Below are 15,963 nucleotides of genomic sequence, written 5' to 3'. Positions count from 1 at the left end.
TGTATGGTGGGAATGGTAATCAGGGTTTCACCATGCTTCAGTTTATATAGAATTCTTGACATCCCTGCAACATCCAGGCCCATCCTGAGAAGGTTGGTTGCTTTGTTTGTTTGTTTCTTTCTTTCTTTCTTTTTTTCAAGAGAGGTGCTTGAAGATGTTTGCAAAGATCTTTCCCATGCTGTTATACAGAGAGAAGTGATACTGGTCTCAGACTTCAGCAGAGGCCGCTCAGGCCAGGCATTGGTTTCACACTCACGGAATCATGGGGTTCTTCGTGTTGTGTTGATTTATTTATTTTTATTTCATGTTCATTGGCTGGTGTTTTGAATACGAGTATGTCTGTATAAAGGTATCAGATCTCCTGGAATTAGAGCTATAGACAGTTATGAGGTGCCATGTGGGCGCTGGGAATCGAACTTGGGTCCTCTGAAAGGGCAGCCTATGCTCTTACTGCTGAACCATCTCTCCAGCCTCCATCAGCTTTTTAGCTTTCAATGGATGACTAAGCACAGTGTTAGAAAAAGCAATGGTAGAATGTTAGATAATACAGTTACTAAAGCATTATGTTGTAAATAATTGTTGACCGTCTACCACAGTGATTCTCAGCCTGTGGGTTACCTAAGACCATCAGAAAGCACAGATATTATAGTTCATAACAGTAGCAAAATTACAGTTATGAAATAGCAACAAAAATAATGGTGTGGTTGGGCATCACCACAACATGAGAAACTGTGTTAAAGGGTCACAGCCTTAGGAAGATTTAGAACTGCTGCTCTACTGTGTCCTATTTGCTGTTCTAGACTTAGCATGTATAGAACTGAGTATGTAGTAGTTCCAGGCCGCTGCTGTCAAAGGTAGATAACTAGTAACTTACATAAACATTAAACAAATAATGAAAATATTGATTAAAAGCCTACAATATGTGTGTGAGAGTATGTGTATGTGTATATATGAGTGTGTGTGGGGGGGTACATAATAATGGAGTGAGGATGACACTGTTGTAAAGTCAGACCGTCTTGGTCTGAAAGGTTAAGGTTTCTAGAGAGTGGTCTCCCCTGGTACTAAAACTTGTCACCTTTTGGAGAAAGACATAGTGGTATTTATCTAAATTTTGGCTTATAAGTTATTTCCACAGTTTTGGAACCAAAATCTTGTTTTATTTAAAGTCATCTAGAGTAGAATTCTAAATTTGATAAATAGAATATATGTGTAATGTGTTTTGTATGTATAGTATTTTTAGATTGAAAATGCACTAATTTCAAGCTGTAAACAGCCTAGAAGTAAGACTTCAACCCAGTCTTTTTGCAGATAAAACAGCTGACCAGTAATCTAAAATGAAAATTGGTATAGCTTTTACTATTTGGTGAAAACATGTAAAGAGTAGTGATTTCTAAATAAGATTTTGTTAAAAGTAAAAATAATTTTAAAAAATGGATGTCTTTGTGTGTGTGTGTGTTTTGTAGTTTGTAGAGGACTATGAACCTACCAAAGCAGACAGCTACAGGAAGAAGGTCGTACTGGACGGGGAAGAAGTACAGATCGACATCTTAGATACAGCAGGGCAGGAGGACTATGCTGCAATTAGAGACAACTACTTCCGAAGTGGGGAGGGATTCCTCTGTGTCTTCTCTATCACAGAGATGGAGTCCTTCGCAGCTACAGCGGACTTCAGGTATGGCTGAGCCTAATCTCATGTAAACACACAACAGTTCTTTCCAGAAACAGGTGGGTAACTGAAGTTTCTTGCTTGGTAATCGTTACTGTTTTGAATAGTGTCTTTCCACTTCAATATCAGTGTGTGATTCTGGCCCCTGTAGATATACACATATATATTCATTCAGGGCTTACAGTTGTCCGGGTGCTGGCCACATTGTAGTTTCAAGTGCCCAGAGAACCTTTATGCTGTACTAAAGTGTTTCAGAGTAACATGTCTACTGCTGTGGTGGGATAGGGATCACAGTGGTGCTCCACATCTTCTCTGGAATGGTCAGTTTCACAGCACTTGTGTCATCCTCTTTATTATATAGGTGTCTAGAGTTTTTAAAATACAATAATCTTATCAACTAAATTTTTAAAGTGAATCACTGTATACTAGCATATTTGACTTTGTTCTACAGTATACACTGTGTACCTAATTGGAGTTTGACATAGGTTTGGTTTAGAGGAGATGACATCACTGTCTGTCTGAGAGCTATCGGCGTGAACAGTCTCTGAAGCAATCTTGAAAGTACTCAGTTCATCATACAAGTTGCTCTTTACTTAAAGAGTTTTGTATCTGTGATCGGAGTTCTATCATGCAAGGCACAGGAGAAGCATGTAATATACTCTCGAGAACCCTGAATACATCCTCCAGTCAGGGTTTGCATAGCCTAGTTGTATGTATAAGGCATGACACAAAACCCCTTTACATGGAGGGTAAAGTAGGAAGAGATCATTATAGAAGATCCAGAAAGGGAAGGAAGGCATTTGGAGAACATTATAAAAAAGATGACCCTGGGAGAAAAGACGATATTTAAGTGTTGGAACAATTATATACTTGAAACTGGAGAGCTCTTAAAGAATCTTAGAGAACAGTCTTCCCCCCACCCACCCCCAAACAAAGGCATGTGGTTGAGAAAATGCACAAGATAAACTGATTTATAAGATCAAATCTGTTGGTTTCTGTAAAAGAATTTCATATGTGATACTGCATAGTGGATGACAGATCCACTTGTAAACGGTGAGACATGAAAAATTATGTAAGTGCTAATACATGCCCTTTCATTCTTCCAGAAGATACCAAAGGGTTTATTATGAAGCAGGCATTGCTGTTGGTAATGGGATAGAATTTTTTTTTCCATAGCTATGGTTGACTGGGAAGTCAGGGTAATTCATTGCTTCTCTGTGTACTTCCAGTGCAGTTTCCTTCCCATAAAGAAGAGCAGCCCCAGTGACTCATCAGCACCAAGAAAGTCAGTTTGAAACAGTCTGACTGGTAACAGACGCCACTCTCCATGATTCAACCTGAAAGTTAGTTAGCATCAGAGCTATCCCTAAATACTTCCAGCCTTTACCCTTCCTGCTCATCTGTCACCAAGGCAGACCATTGCTTCCCCATCTCCTTAAATGTGCTTGCTACAGCACTAGTATCACACTTGCCATACCACACTTTTTTAAATGTGTGTGGGTGTTTTGCCTGCTTGTATGTCTATGCACTGTGGAAGCCAGAAGAAGGTGGTGGATTCCCTAAAGCTGAAGTTCCAGTTTTTAGCTACCAAGTGTATGAGAATAGAACCCTGCCCCTCTGGAAGAACAGCAAGTGCTCTGACCCTCTGAGCCATCTCTCCAGCTCCACACTTATCAAACCTTTTTACTGAATTTACATATTTTTTTTTCTTACTAGGAAAAAGTCTCAAGAGCCCATTTCTTTCTCACATGTGTCGTTTATAATCATAGAGCAGTGTAACATGTGGCTAATCTACACTGGCTTTGAGAGCTTGGAACTTTTTGTGGAGCTTTGAACTTTTTGGACCTACCTTTCCTTACTTCAGAAATAAAATTGGGCCAGGTTTTAAAGGGATTTTCATATTTTAAAATTTCTATAGTAATGTCTGAGCCTGAAGTGGACTAACATGTAACAGTAAGCCTGGCAGTAGGGGTAGCACACGGGCATCTTTGCTGCAGAGTAAATATGTGGCCTGAAACCATGAGACTCTGCCTCTCAAAAGAAAAAAGAGTAATAGAGATTTTGTTTTTACCAGTCCTGGTAACAAACTGTGATGGGCCAAAATTCTGCAAATGTTTGTGTTCCTATAATGTCTGCATCTCTTAACAATTTCAAAGGTATGGCATGTCTATGATAGCAAGATACTCTAAGGTATTTATTTTGTTTCTTATTTTAAATGTTTAATTATATTTATTTGTCTATTTATTTATTTAGTGTATGTACATATGCTGCAGGACAAATTGTGGGAATCCATGCTCTTCTAGCATTTGGGTCCCAGAGAATGAGCTCAGGTGGTCTGCCTTGGCCACAGACGCCTCTACCAGCTGAGCCATTCAGCCATCCCATGTTTCTTCATTTCGAAAGTGAAAAGGCCAAACATGTTTTCAGATACCTGTAACTCAAGTTCTCTGTGATACTGAGGCAGAAGGGTCACAAGTTCAAGGCCAGGCCACACTGGCAGCTTACTGAGACTTCTCTCAAGAATGAAAGGAATTGGGGCTGGAAAGATAGCTCAGTGGTTAAGAGCACTGACTGTTCAAAGGTCCTAAGTTCAAATCCCAGAAAACACATAGTGGCTCACAATCATCTATAATGAGATCTAACACCCTCTTCTGGGATGTCTGAAGACAACTACAGTGTACTTATATATAATGATAAATCTTTAAAAAAAAAAGAATGAAAGGAATTGAGGACATAGCTCAGTAGAGTCGCTTTTCTTTTTTTTTAATAAATTAGATTTTATTAGTGTTAATTTTTTCTTTTTTCTTAAATTTTTTTTATTATTTAAATGCATATATACATCAAACATATTAATAATATTGAGTATTTTGAGAATCAAATAATATATAAATATTATTTTCAACTTTTATATTTATATCCTTTCACACCCTAAAAATATCACTAATGAATATTTAATCCTGTCTATAACTGAGGATCATAATCTAAAGTTGAATACTAAATTGTTTCAAAACATACAAAATATTCTTTGGGAATTAAGCATAGTAAAAGAGCATAAAATATTAAAAATGAATCATTAAGAAATATATTCAAAAGCCCTTATATGATACTACCTGACATAGTGTGAGAGTATGTAAAACACATTATATAGCTCTTTCATAGTGTGCGCAAGGCCTGGGGTTCAATCTTATGACCTTAAAATAAATACACAAGCTAGCTAGGCATCTTGCTCCAGTACTAAGGACGCCTGTGACTCATTCTATACTTGACTGTGTACCACACGCAGTTATAAGCATTCACTTTTAATCCTCACAGCAACAGTGTGAGTATGGATCGCATTGTCAGTCCACCTTACATATGAGGAAGGTGAGGCAGAGAGGCACCTGGCTCAGAATCACATGACTAGGAAGAGCAGGGTCATAGTACTTAGCACTCAGTGATACCGTGTAGCACATAACATCTTTGTATACAAGAGCTATCTACGGAAATCTGTCCTGTGTGGGACCTTTGGGATGTAATAAGAGCAGTGCTATCTATCTCTGAAAGCTGCTTCCATAATATCAGCTTAATTAAGAGAAAAACTGAGAGACTCAGTCATGTTGGTCCTCTAATCTTTCAAGCTCCTCATCACGTCAGGATAGTCTGAGAGTCCACACAGCCTGTTGGAATGTCGGGAAGCTAAGTGCTGAAGGAGCGCCTGGAGCAGAAAAAAAAAGATGCTGTGCACGAATGCTTGTGTCAGGCTGAGAATGGGCTCAGTGTCAGGACATTTGCCTAGCATCCCACACCGAAAAGAAAACACTAAAATAAATACAAATAGCAGGATATCAGTTTGGATCTGGATTGTAAGTGGTAGGTGAGGGTCGGTGAGTTGCTGATGCACAAAATATGCTCACACTTACAGTAGCAACCAGGGAAAGCCATGGCTCCTGCCCTGGAGCCCGTCCTCACGGCTTTTCTGCTACTGCCATGCTTGTGTTTCCTACTTTGCTGTAGTTTTCTATCCTCAGTTAAGGGAATATATATCTAAATTAATTGTTGGCAGGTAACAGATGAACTTGGTACTATCTAGAAACATGCTTGGAAATAAATTCTGATTGCAGATGGCTAGTTGTTATTCTGAGGGGTTTGTTTGTTTACTTGTTTTTGTTTTACATTTATTTTATATGTATCAGACTTTTTGGCCTGCATGTAACTATATGCACCATAAGTGTGCCTGGTCCCCACAGAGATCAGAAGAGGGCATCAGATCCCTTGGAGCTGGTATTAGGAATGCTTGTGAACCATCATGTGAGTGCTGGAAACTGAACCTGGCTCCTCCGGAGGCAAGAGTGACACATGCTCTTGACTGCTGAGCCATTGCTCCAGTCCCTATTTTGTGATTTTTAATGTACAGACATTGTGTTAATACTTTCTTGCTTGCTTTTCCTTATCCAGGGAGCAGATTTTAAGAGTAAAAGAAGATGAGAATGTCCCATTTCTCCTGGTTGGTAACAAGTCAGATCTAGAAGATAAAAGGCAGGTTTCTGTAGAAGAGGCAAAAAACAGAGCTGACCAGTGGAACGTTAACTATGTGGAGACGTCTGCTAAAACGCGCGCCAATGTTGACAAGGTAAATTGTTGTTCTCATTGTTACTGTGCCATGTATGTAAAGGCCCTGTTACCCTACTTTATCTAGACTCCAGGATCCAAACTATAATTTAATACAGTGATTTCATTTGTTTGTTTGTTTGTTGTTTTTAGTTTGCTTTTATTTATTGAGGGTGGGAGGGAGCCGTAGCACACTTGTAGAAGTCAGAGGACAGTCTCTTTTCTCCTCCCACCATGGATTAAACTCAAGTCCTTAGGCTTGTGGCAAGCACGTTTACCCACAGAGCCATTTCACCAGCCCTGACAGACTGAGTGTATCATCTGTAAATATTTAAGTAAGACAGTAGAAATTCACCTTGTCTTGGGCCTTCTCAGATATAAGACACTTAGACAAATGTACTTTTTTTAAGTCATCAGAAGCACTCCTCATCCCACTCACTGCCTTTATTTTTCATGGCATTGTACAGTGTAAAAGCAGCTCTCTAGATCCTAACGGGCCAGCACTGTATGTGCTTGCTCTGACTGATGCCTGCCTAGTGTTATGTAAGGCCTCTGAAGGGAGGGTGCCTTCTGGATGGAACCCTTTCCAGGATTAGGGGAGATTATCTTCAGGGCTGAGATGGCTCTGGTGCTTGGAGACTCCCAGTGGGGTGCTCTCTAGAGGAGCTCCTTAAACCCAGTGTGCAGCCAGTTGTCCTGAATCCTAACAAGCACACAGCCTTAAGGCTCACCACTAAGGATTTTGCTTCATTTGTTCTAGAATGGGAATATGCATTTCTAGAAGCTCACATTGCTCTGGGTGGCATCGAGTTTTTGTAGTTCAGTCTGCTTATACTTAGAGGTCCATAATACTGAGTCAGGAAGCATGAGGTTGGTCAGCCATAGTAGAGGCAGGCAGCTGTCTGTGAGGTCAAGGCCAGCCTAGACTACATAGTCACAATGAGAATATGTCTTAAGAAGAAACACATGCACACAAGAAAAGAAAAAATTTGAGGCAGAAAGCATCATGAGGTTAAGAAAAAAATCAGAGGATATTTCTGTTCATTTATAATAGATATTATGGCCGTGTTGTCATGATTAAAGTTTTTAGTAAGGGGGTCGGACTTAGTACTTGGACACAGTGAGTCCTACAGTTTTTCTGTTCCGTATACTGTGTTGGTTTTCTGTAAGATTATATTAAATATTTTTAAAGTTCTTATAAAATGTATTTTAATATTCAATATGAGGGAGTTTTCAAAGCATAGGCTTATCTTTCTTCCTAATTGTCCTAAGAAACGTGTGAACACACTAAAAGTGACTGGGAAGAAGGGGAAAGGGGGAGAGAGGCAACAGAGGCAGTGCACAGAGATGAGCCATGCTGTCACAGCAGTGTCTAGTCAGCTGACCTGAGAAGAATGCCAGGTGGGATCAGAGCACTCACAGGATAGTGAGAAGACAGCCAGCAATCCAGCAAGAGTGCAGTCCAAATGCATTACCAGAAAAAAGTGGACATGGCCTTAAACTTAAAAAGGACTTTCGTGTACTTGTAAAAACAAATGTACTGTTTAAAAATATTTTTAGCCTGTCTCATTAGGAAAAAAATGAAAGTATATTCTTGGCAAGAAATGTACAAAAAGCCTCATATTTACAGAAGGGCAGTTGGTCATTATCTCCCAAAATTGGGACCCAGCACTTCAGATTCTAAAAGTGTATGTTGTCCTAGTGTGGACAGGGAAAGTAGCACAAATCCCATTCCTAACCAAAAAGCTGTTTGTAATTGAGTGGCTAGGAAAGAAAAACGCAGTTTTCCCCAGTGTGCCATCACTGCTGTGCTAACCTACACCCAGGTCAGGTCCTGGGCTCAGGAGCAGTTGGCCAGCACAAGAGCGGCTCAGTAGGTTTCTCTGTGCTCTCTGTTTTGTTTTTGTGCTTTTCATATTATTTTGTCTTTGGGGGTGGTTTGTTTGTTGTGATTTTTTTTTTTTCAGAGAGAGAGAATAAAGTTGGGTTGGCAGGGAGGTGGGAAAGACTGGGAGGAGTTTCAGGAGAAAAAGATTATGATCAGAATATTATGTGAAAAAAATTAAAGTCCATTAATTCAAAAGTATTAAAATAAAAATTAAAATGTATTTTCTGGGAAAATTATATACACATATAAATATATTTACAACGGTAGTAATTGAAACAGAACTTATAGATGCGAAAGACCAAAGCTACATGTGTCCAATGACAGACTTGATTTAAGTCACGATGAGTCCTTATACTGAACCCAACTACTGAAAGGAAAAATTGCATTTAACCACTGAGCCATCTCTCCCCTGGCACCCACAGGTTTCTATTACAAACAGTACTTCACCAGACTTTCTGTGGTTATTAGAAAAAGATTCTTCTTCATCTGAGGTGACAAAGTACCCACCACACCAGTGTGCTTGTGTTCCATCATCTTTATAAGACAGTTTTCTTAGTCCTTACCAGCCCAACTAAAACGGTCCTAAAAACTTGCAAGAGGGCTGGTGAGATGGCTCAGTGGGTAAGAGCACTGACTGCTCTTCTGAAGGAACTGAGTTCAAATCCCAGAAACCATGTGGTGGCTCACAACCATCCGTAATGAGATCTGACGCCCTCTTCTGGTGTGTGTGAAGTTAGCTACACACCAGATATAATAATAATAATAATAATAATAATAATAATAAATTAATTTAAAAAAACTTGCAAGAACATGGTGAACCCTGATTACCGATGAGACTGCATGTGCTTTGATTGATTGATTGATTGATTGATTGACCCAGTCATCTGCCCATCTGAAGTCTTTCTGCCCATCTGCCTAATGACTTACATACCTTTTGATTTGTGTCTACTTTAGAATAATAACATTAATCTTCTGTCCACTTCATTTGCTGTCATTATTGTCTCCTAGTCTGTAACATGTCTTCATGTGGCATACTTTATCTTTCACCATGGGAAAAATAGATTATACTGTCAGATTTTGATTATTCTATTCTGTGATTTCTGAATTGTATAGCTTTCTTAGAGCTTACAACCATTCTAAGCTACATGTATACACACATATACACATATATTACTTTCTTTGTGTATTAGTTTTTATAATATTTCCTTGGTTCTCTTGGCAATTTAATAGTCTCTAGTGTGAACTCAGGGCCACTAAATTCTTAAAAGTAGAAATACTGGTGAGGGCAGTTTTTATTTTTTAGCCACAGATATTTTAAGTCAAGCGTAAACCTGTGGGTTTGTTTTGTCTGTCTTTATTTTTATGTATGTGAAAAGGTATTTTCTCTGGTCATTAGTGTGGAATTAGAAAGCCAAATTTCATAGGCACTGGGTTGCCCTAAAATGAGAAAAGAGGGTGGAGCCAGGAGAACAATATAGATAGCCTGGGAGGTGGTTCTGCTATAGGGGTGTATTTGCCGTCTGGGTGTGTGTGTGTCTGTGTCTGTGTCTCTGTGTGTGTGTGTGTGTGTGTGTCTGTCTGTCTGTCTTCTTCCTTGGTTAATGTTTGTTTCAGTCGGCACTTGAAACAGGACTTAATTCATCAAATTAGCTGATGCCAGCTTGAAATGTTTCCTGCCATGTTTTCCAGTTTGGGTGACTTCTGAAAGTCATTGACTTGTTGGAAAGTTAAGCCTTCTATGTCCTTTTCCTAGTGTACTGTATATGTCTGATACAGTGCTGATACAGTGACCAGTACTGGAAGACTCTCATTGGCCAGAAAGGGGGCTTCCTGCTAGAGCCAGTCCCATCTGAATGGGAAGCAGAGGCTTCCAAAATCCCTGGGAGAATTCGAATCCCAACATTGTGGTATTTCAACATTGCATGCTCTCCAGGCCAGAATTTACCTTTTAAACATCCATTCATTCCCTTGTCTATTGAGGCATTAGCATTTTATAGCTTCCTCACTTTCTCACCTAAGTGTTACATTTAGTGCTCCAGCTCAAAAATCAGCTATTACCCAAGAATCCCATTTGATGGATTGTTAGTCAGCAGCCTCAACCTGAGAATATTTGCTCATTACCTAAGCTCATGAATTCACACTGTTATTACCCATTCAGATTTTCTATCACAGATCCTTACCTCTTTGAGGTAACACTCATCCTGGAAAGCCTGGCTTCCAGCAGAGACATTTGTGTTGTCCTACAGTGTGTGTGAGTCACTTTCACAGAGTGACTCTTAAGACTTGTTTGCCTTTGTTTTTGTTGTTACTGAGGTTCTGTATGTGTATGTGAGTTCCTGTGCACGTGTGTGTGTGTGTGTGTGTGTGTGTGTGTGTGTGTGTGTATACATGTTGGTATGAGTGTGTGGTATGTTTTTGTATGTGTATGTAGATATGGGTGTGTGTGTGTGTGTATGACTCAGAATCACAGGTAGAGTTTCTTGCATGCTAGGCATTATGGTCCTACTTGTTTGAGTTTTATTTTTATCTTTAACACCTAAGATGAATTTTCCATATACTGTGTTCTAAAGACCCTTGAAATAATTTTTTTCTCTACATTATTGTATCATCAACTAAGAATTTAGTCATTGTTTCCAGTTTTCAAATTTTAATGAATTTTTGTGTTTTATTTATGGTTTTAGTGGACAAAATTGTAATTTTCCCAGGTGGAAATGTCATTCAGAGGTGCCTGACAGTTCTGATGTTCTCCGTTGTTCTTGAAAATAGTGCTCCTACTAGTCTAGTTAGTGTCTGGTTCATCCTTTGATAACTTTATCTTTACAAGTCCAAGCAGATGCACACGCACTCCCTCCATACAAGTACCTTCTCCATACATCTGCATCTGGCACTTCTCCAGTTAGTTTCCATTGAGAGCTAAAGGCATAATAAAAGCATGTCAGACAACTATAGTCTTTGTCACTTGTGCTGTATATATGTGCACACATGTAGCAAGTTACTTTTTATATTTCTTGTTTGTTTCTAGTCTTATTGAAGGTGGAAGGTTTTATAGTTTAGTTTTTAATTCCATAAGTAGTAACCGAGTTTCCTGAGAAGCTTGGCCAGGTGGTTGGTGAGTTCAGGGTAGGCAGCAAGACTCTAAGGACCAAACAGAATGTAGAACTGAGGACTGTGAGAGCTACCCTCCCTCTCACACTTAGCTTATTATGTAGAACTGTGGACTGTGAGAGCTACCCTCCCTCTCACACTTACCTTATTATATTTTTCTAGGCCTTTCTTTGTTAGAGAACAGATTTGTAGTTGAAATTTAATACCTCAGTTATTTCACTGGCAATTTTTAGTTACCATGTTAATTTTTTTCATTATAAACATAGTCACCACCAAATATGAGTTAGCAAAATAGATTTGTTGATCACAAAATGCTCATTACATGGTCTGGAGAAATGGCTCAGCTGTGAAAACGACTGGCTGCTCTTGCAGAGGACCCAGGTACAGCGCCCAGCACTCATGACAGCTCACAACTGTCTACAACATCAGTTCCAGGGGATCCAGTGCCTCTGGCCACATCAGGCACAGGGCACACCATTGGTACACAAACATGGGATATACTGGCACACATACATACATGTATTTAGGCAAAACACTCATACACATAAAATAAAAATAAGTAGCCTTTCAAAAGTATTTTATGTAATCCTTTGAGTCTTATCTTGGGCTCTGCCATTACTATATAGCACTATTTTCATTTGAATCTTGAAAATGACAATAAATAGGTAGGGTTCATTGTACAATTTACCATGAGGTGTATGTCATTCAGAAAAGCTGCTATTTTCTCAAGTCTCAACTTCCTTGTGTGCTGTCCTCTGCCTGCATTCACCAGCAAGCCCACTGAGGGACAGGGCAGCTCTGTGACTGAGCATTTGCCATCATCCTGTGCTGGGCCTGGGCTCCCACCTGGGGAAGAGCTCTTAGATAGGATTCTTTGATCCCCAGGGTTTGCTCCTGCTGAGATACAATCGTGAATTCATGCCGTTGCTGGTTTTATTTACTCTACTTTCTTATTTCTAGGTATTTTTTGATTTAATGAGGGAAATACGAGCCAGAAAGATGGAAGACAGCAAAGAAAAAAATGGAAAAAAGAAGAGGAAAAGTTTAGCCAAGAGAATCAGAGAAAGATGCTGCATTTTATAATCAAAGCCCAAACTCCTTTCTTATCCTGACCTGACCATACTAATAAATATAATTTATAAGCATTGCCATTGGAGGCTCAATTGACTGAAATTACTTTAACATTTTGGAAATTGTTATGTATCACTAAAAGCATGAATTGGAACTGCACTGGAAGTCAAATTCACTTAAAAAAGAAATTGTGTGGCTTCACCAAGAAGCAGAGTTCAACTTATTTCATAATTGCCTACATTTATCACAGTCCTGAATGTAGCGTGTAAGCTTGTTTTTTTTTTGGGGGGGGGGGCAGTCTTTCTCAAACTGTTAATCAGGAGGTAAGATGGGGTGGGGTGGGAGAGGAGGAATGACCATTTCCTCTGGTGTTTATTATAAAGCTTAAATTTTATATTATTTTAAAATGTCTTGGTCTTCTACTGCCTTGAAAAATGACAATTGTAAACACGATAGTTAACTGTACCACGTTTTAAGCTGTTGTTATGCAAATCTTGAAGAAGTTACTGGCATGGTTGTTGCATATAGTAAAACGGGGAGTAATTCACCTGTGAATCTGCATATTAATTACCTGACGATTAACTTAGAAAAGAGATGGGAACTTACTATACATGGACATTTTTGAATATGCCTTAATTTAGAAACTGAAAAATAATCCAGTGACATCATTCTGGGTGTGTTCTCACTAGCTCGCGGGGCCACTCGCTACCCACGTGACGAATAACAGAAGATCTTATCTTGCCAGGCCGTGGAGAGCTACAAGAAAGATTCCTGAGAAATGTCCAACTGCTAGGAGTCTGACCAAATTACAGATGTGTGCCATACTCTGGTTCTTAGAGTTCCAGAGCTCCTTCATTGGTTTTAATAAACTCTAAGGTAGTTAAAGATGAAGGGCCAGCATATATTTATATGATGAGTTTAGATTATGAGCGTGAGTACCAATTAAGTTTGGATGAATGCCCCTTTTATGTAGAGTGCTGGTCCCCAGTAATTGCTTTCTGCAAGTGATGCGCATTTAAGTGTTTAATCTCCTGGGAGCAGGGCATAGGGAAGACCATCAGGAGAGCTAATGTGGTCTGTACTAGGACACTTGAGGAAATATGCTTGCTACCTGTCAGTTTAAATGTGTACTCCTGAGGTTACAGTTTGGGTGTTAGGAAAAGTCTTTGTAGTCTCTTTATGTTCATAATGAATACTGTATCAATATTTCCTAACATGAAGCAGTCAAACATGTATGGCACATACTGACCAGATGTCAGTCTGTGATGTTTTCGCTGCAAGAATTCAAGCATGCTGTTAGGAATGTAATTTCAATGGGAAGTAAACCACTATTACATTTTTTTTTTCTTTTCCTCTGTGGGGCTAAGACACTTGATTAAACAGTTTTTCTTGTTGCACAGTCCTAGTTTCATAAGGTCAAGGAGACACTCAGGCATTCCAGGAAACAAGTGTGTACATGATGTTACCAGAGACAGGCATTCAGGAACTCTACTGTCTAGATACTACATTCAGCTTACCATAAATATTTGTCCTTGAAGGGTTTGATTTAATATTTTCACAAACTAGGCCATGTGCAAAATTAGAGTTCCCTGTGTAACCCCAGCCAGCAGGCCCAGCATGGCTGCGTGCACTCATTGCAGTCTTGTTGAACCAGGGTCCTAACCACTAACATTGCAATTTGCTTTGAGACCTTCCCTCTCCTGGGTACTAGGTGCTATGAAGCCAGCTGACAGAAGCATCACATGTCTAGGGCTGATGCCACTACCCGGTTCATTTATTTGCAATTTGAGCCATTTAAAGACCAATAAAATCCTTTTCTATAAATGTCTGTGGTGTTAATTGATGTTTACAGATATTCTTCCTTACCCCTGAGTATCTTGAGCGGAAATTTACAGACAGCTGAATCTTGAGCCATATGTTTGGAGACCTTGGTGTTAGGGCAGATTTCAGGGTGGTGGTGGTGTTCAAGTTTAAGTCACTGCTGTGATAGCTGCTGGCAGATGGGATCTCTGCTGTCATAGAAAGTTCAGTCATCTTCACCTTCGGATGCTTTGAACAGATGGCAGAGTTTGTATTTGTTTCCTAATCAGGACATTCCAAAGGCAGTTTCGCTCTGAAAGGTGGGTACGAGGGGCCACCTGTTACCTTTCACATTGGATATCTTCTGGTAAAGCTTGTCATTAACTGTTGAACAGACATTGATTGAGTCAAAGAGCACATTGTTTCAAATGAAGTTCATCCAAATACCTTAACTCACAAGCAGTGATAGAAGGTGTACATCTATATTTGAGCCAGAAAAATTAAACTAAACACCAGGAAACAGTGCTGAGTGCTATGAACCTGTTGGTTAGGGTGAATTCTTGGCTAAATCAGAATGTCCTGTCACAGTCATTTTAACTTCAGTTGCCTTGGTGAACCTGAACGGGGAACTATCAAATCAGTCTCTGAAATTCCCATGGGAATTCAATTGCAAGGCTCTTTTTGCAAATTCCTTCAGGAGTCAAGAACATGTCAGTAGACCTCTTCAGTGCACGTCTTCAGTTTGCCATAGTATTTTTTTGGTCTGCCAATTCTGGCTGTTGCTAGGAACATGCCAGTGAAGGGAAAACAGGTTACCAGTGATTGCTACTAAGGAAAATGCCTACCCAGCATGTACAAGGAGAGGATGTGAAGCTAGAAGATCTGAGATTAAACATAGTTCTCATTAGTCTTATTTCTAATCCATTTAATAGTAGCAAACATGACACACCCTTCAGGTAAAATACTAACCTTATAGATTTAACTTAACCCGCTGAAATAGATGCCTTTGTTAGTCTTTATTTTGCACATGAGGAAGCTGGAGGCATAGAAAATGATGGTCTTAAACATTTGATCCTCCCGCCTCACAAGTGCTGGGATTGTAAGCATGTGCCAAGTTTATATGCTGTTGGGGATCAAATCTAAGAACTCAAGCACTCTGTCAACTGAACCCCCAGGCTCCTCCTAGTACATAACTCTTTACTACTTCACTAGGAAAGACACAGAGTAGAGCTGAGAATATATGTAAAATAATTCATTTAAAGTCTGTTAAAGTGGGAATCATCTGAGATTTCCCAGCATTCAAGGGGTGTCTTTAGAAGGCTAGCAGACGTTGCTGTGTAAACAGAAAAGCTCCTGCTTGCATCCTGTTTCCCCAGGCAGGGAAACCCCCTGCCTAGAGTCACACTTTGTGTTTCCTCCAATGCCCATTTCAGTAAGGAAGCTCCACGGAGCCTTTATCCCGCAGTAATTTAACTGCAAAATATTCCCTAGTCCTAAACACCAGTAGCTCAGCACGCAGCTGTTGCAGATAATGTTGGCAGAGTGGAGAAATAGGTAAGGGGGCATCTTTCTAGGCATAAGAAAGGAAGCAAGGGGGTTTTGTTGGTTTTGGTTTGTTTTGAGGGGGTGTTGGTTTTTTAACAAAATGGGGTTTCTCTGTATTACAGTCCTGGCTGTCCTGGAACTCACCAGGCTAGGCTTGAACTCAGAGTTCCACCTGCCTCTGCCTCTTGAGTGCTGAGATTAAAGGTATGCATCACCTCTAACCAACTGGATGTTTGTTTCGTTTGTGGTGCTGGGAATCAAACTCAGGACCTCTTCATGCATGCAAAGCAAGCACCTTACC

The 15,963-nt window shown here is 39.7% G+C and overlaps 1 protein-coding gene across 1 annotated transcript in view; it reads left to right on the top strand.

Annotated features, from left to right (window-relative positions):
• The window catches only part of Rala (RAS like proto-oncogene A), a 50,376-nt gene extending 36,242 nt beyond the window's left edge, over positions 1-14,134 (top strand). Inside the window, exons 3-5 of the mRNA XM_021180722.2 lie at positions 1,464-1,672; positions 6,101-6,275; positions 12,207-14,134. Of these exons, the coding sequence (XP_021036381.1) occupies positions 1,464-1,672; positions 6,101-6,275; positions 12,207-12,329 (507 nt within the window). The 3' untranslated portion in view covers positions 12,330-14,134. The remainder of the gene's footprint in view (positions 1-1,463; positions 1,673-6,100; positions 6,276-12,206) is intronic.
• The last annotated feature ends 1,829 nt before the right edge of the window (positions 14,135-15,963 follow it).

The sequence above is a fragment of the Mus caroli genome, chromosome 13 (assembly GCF_900094665.2).
Source record: "Mus caroli chromosome 13, CAROLI_EIJ_v1.1, whole genome shotgun sequence".
Lineage (NCBI taxonomy): Eukaryota > Metazoa > Chordata > Mammalia > Rodentia > Muridae > Mus > Mus caroli.
This window is presented reverse-complemented; position numbering and strand designations above follow the sequence as displayed.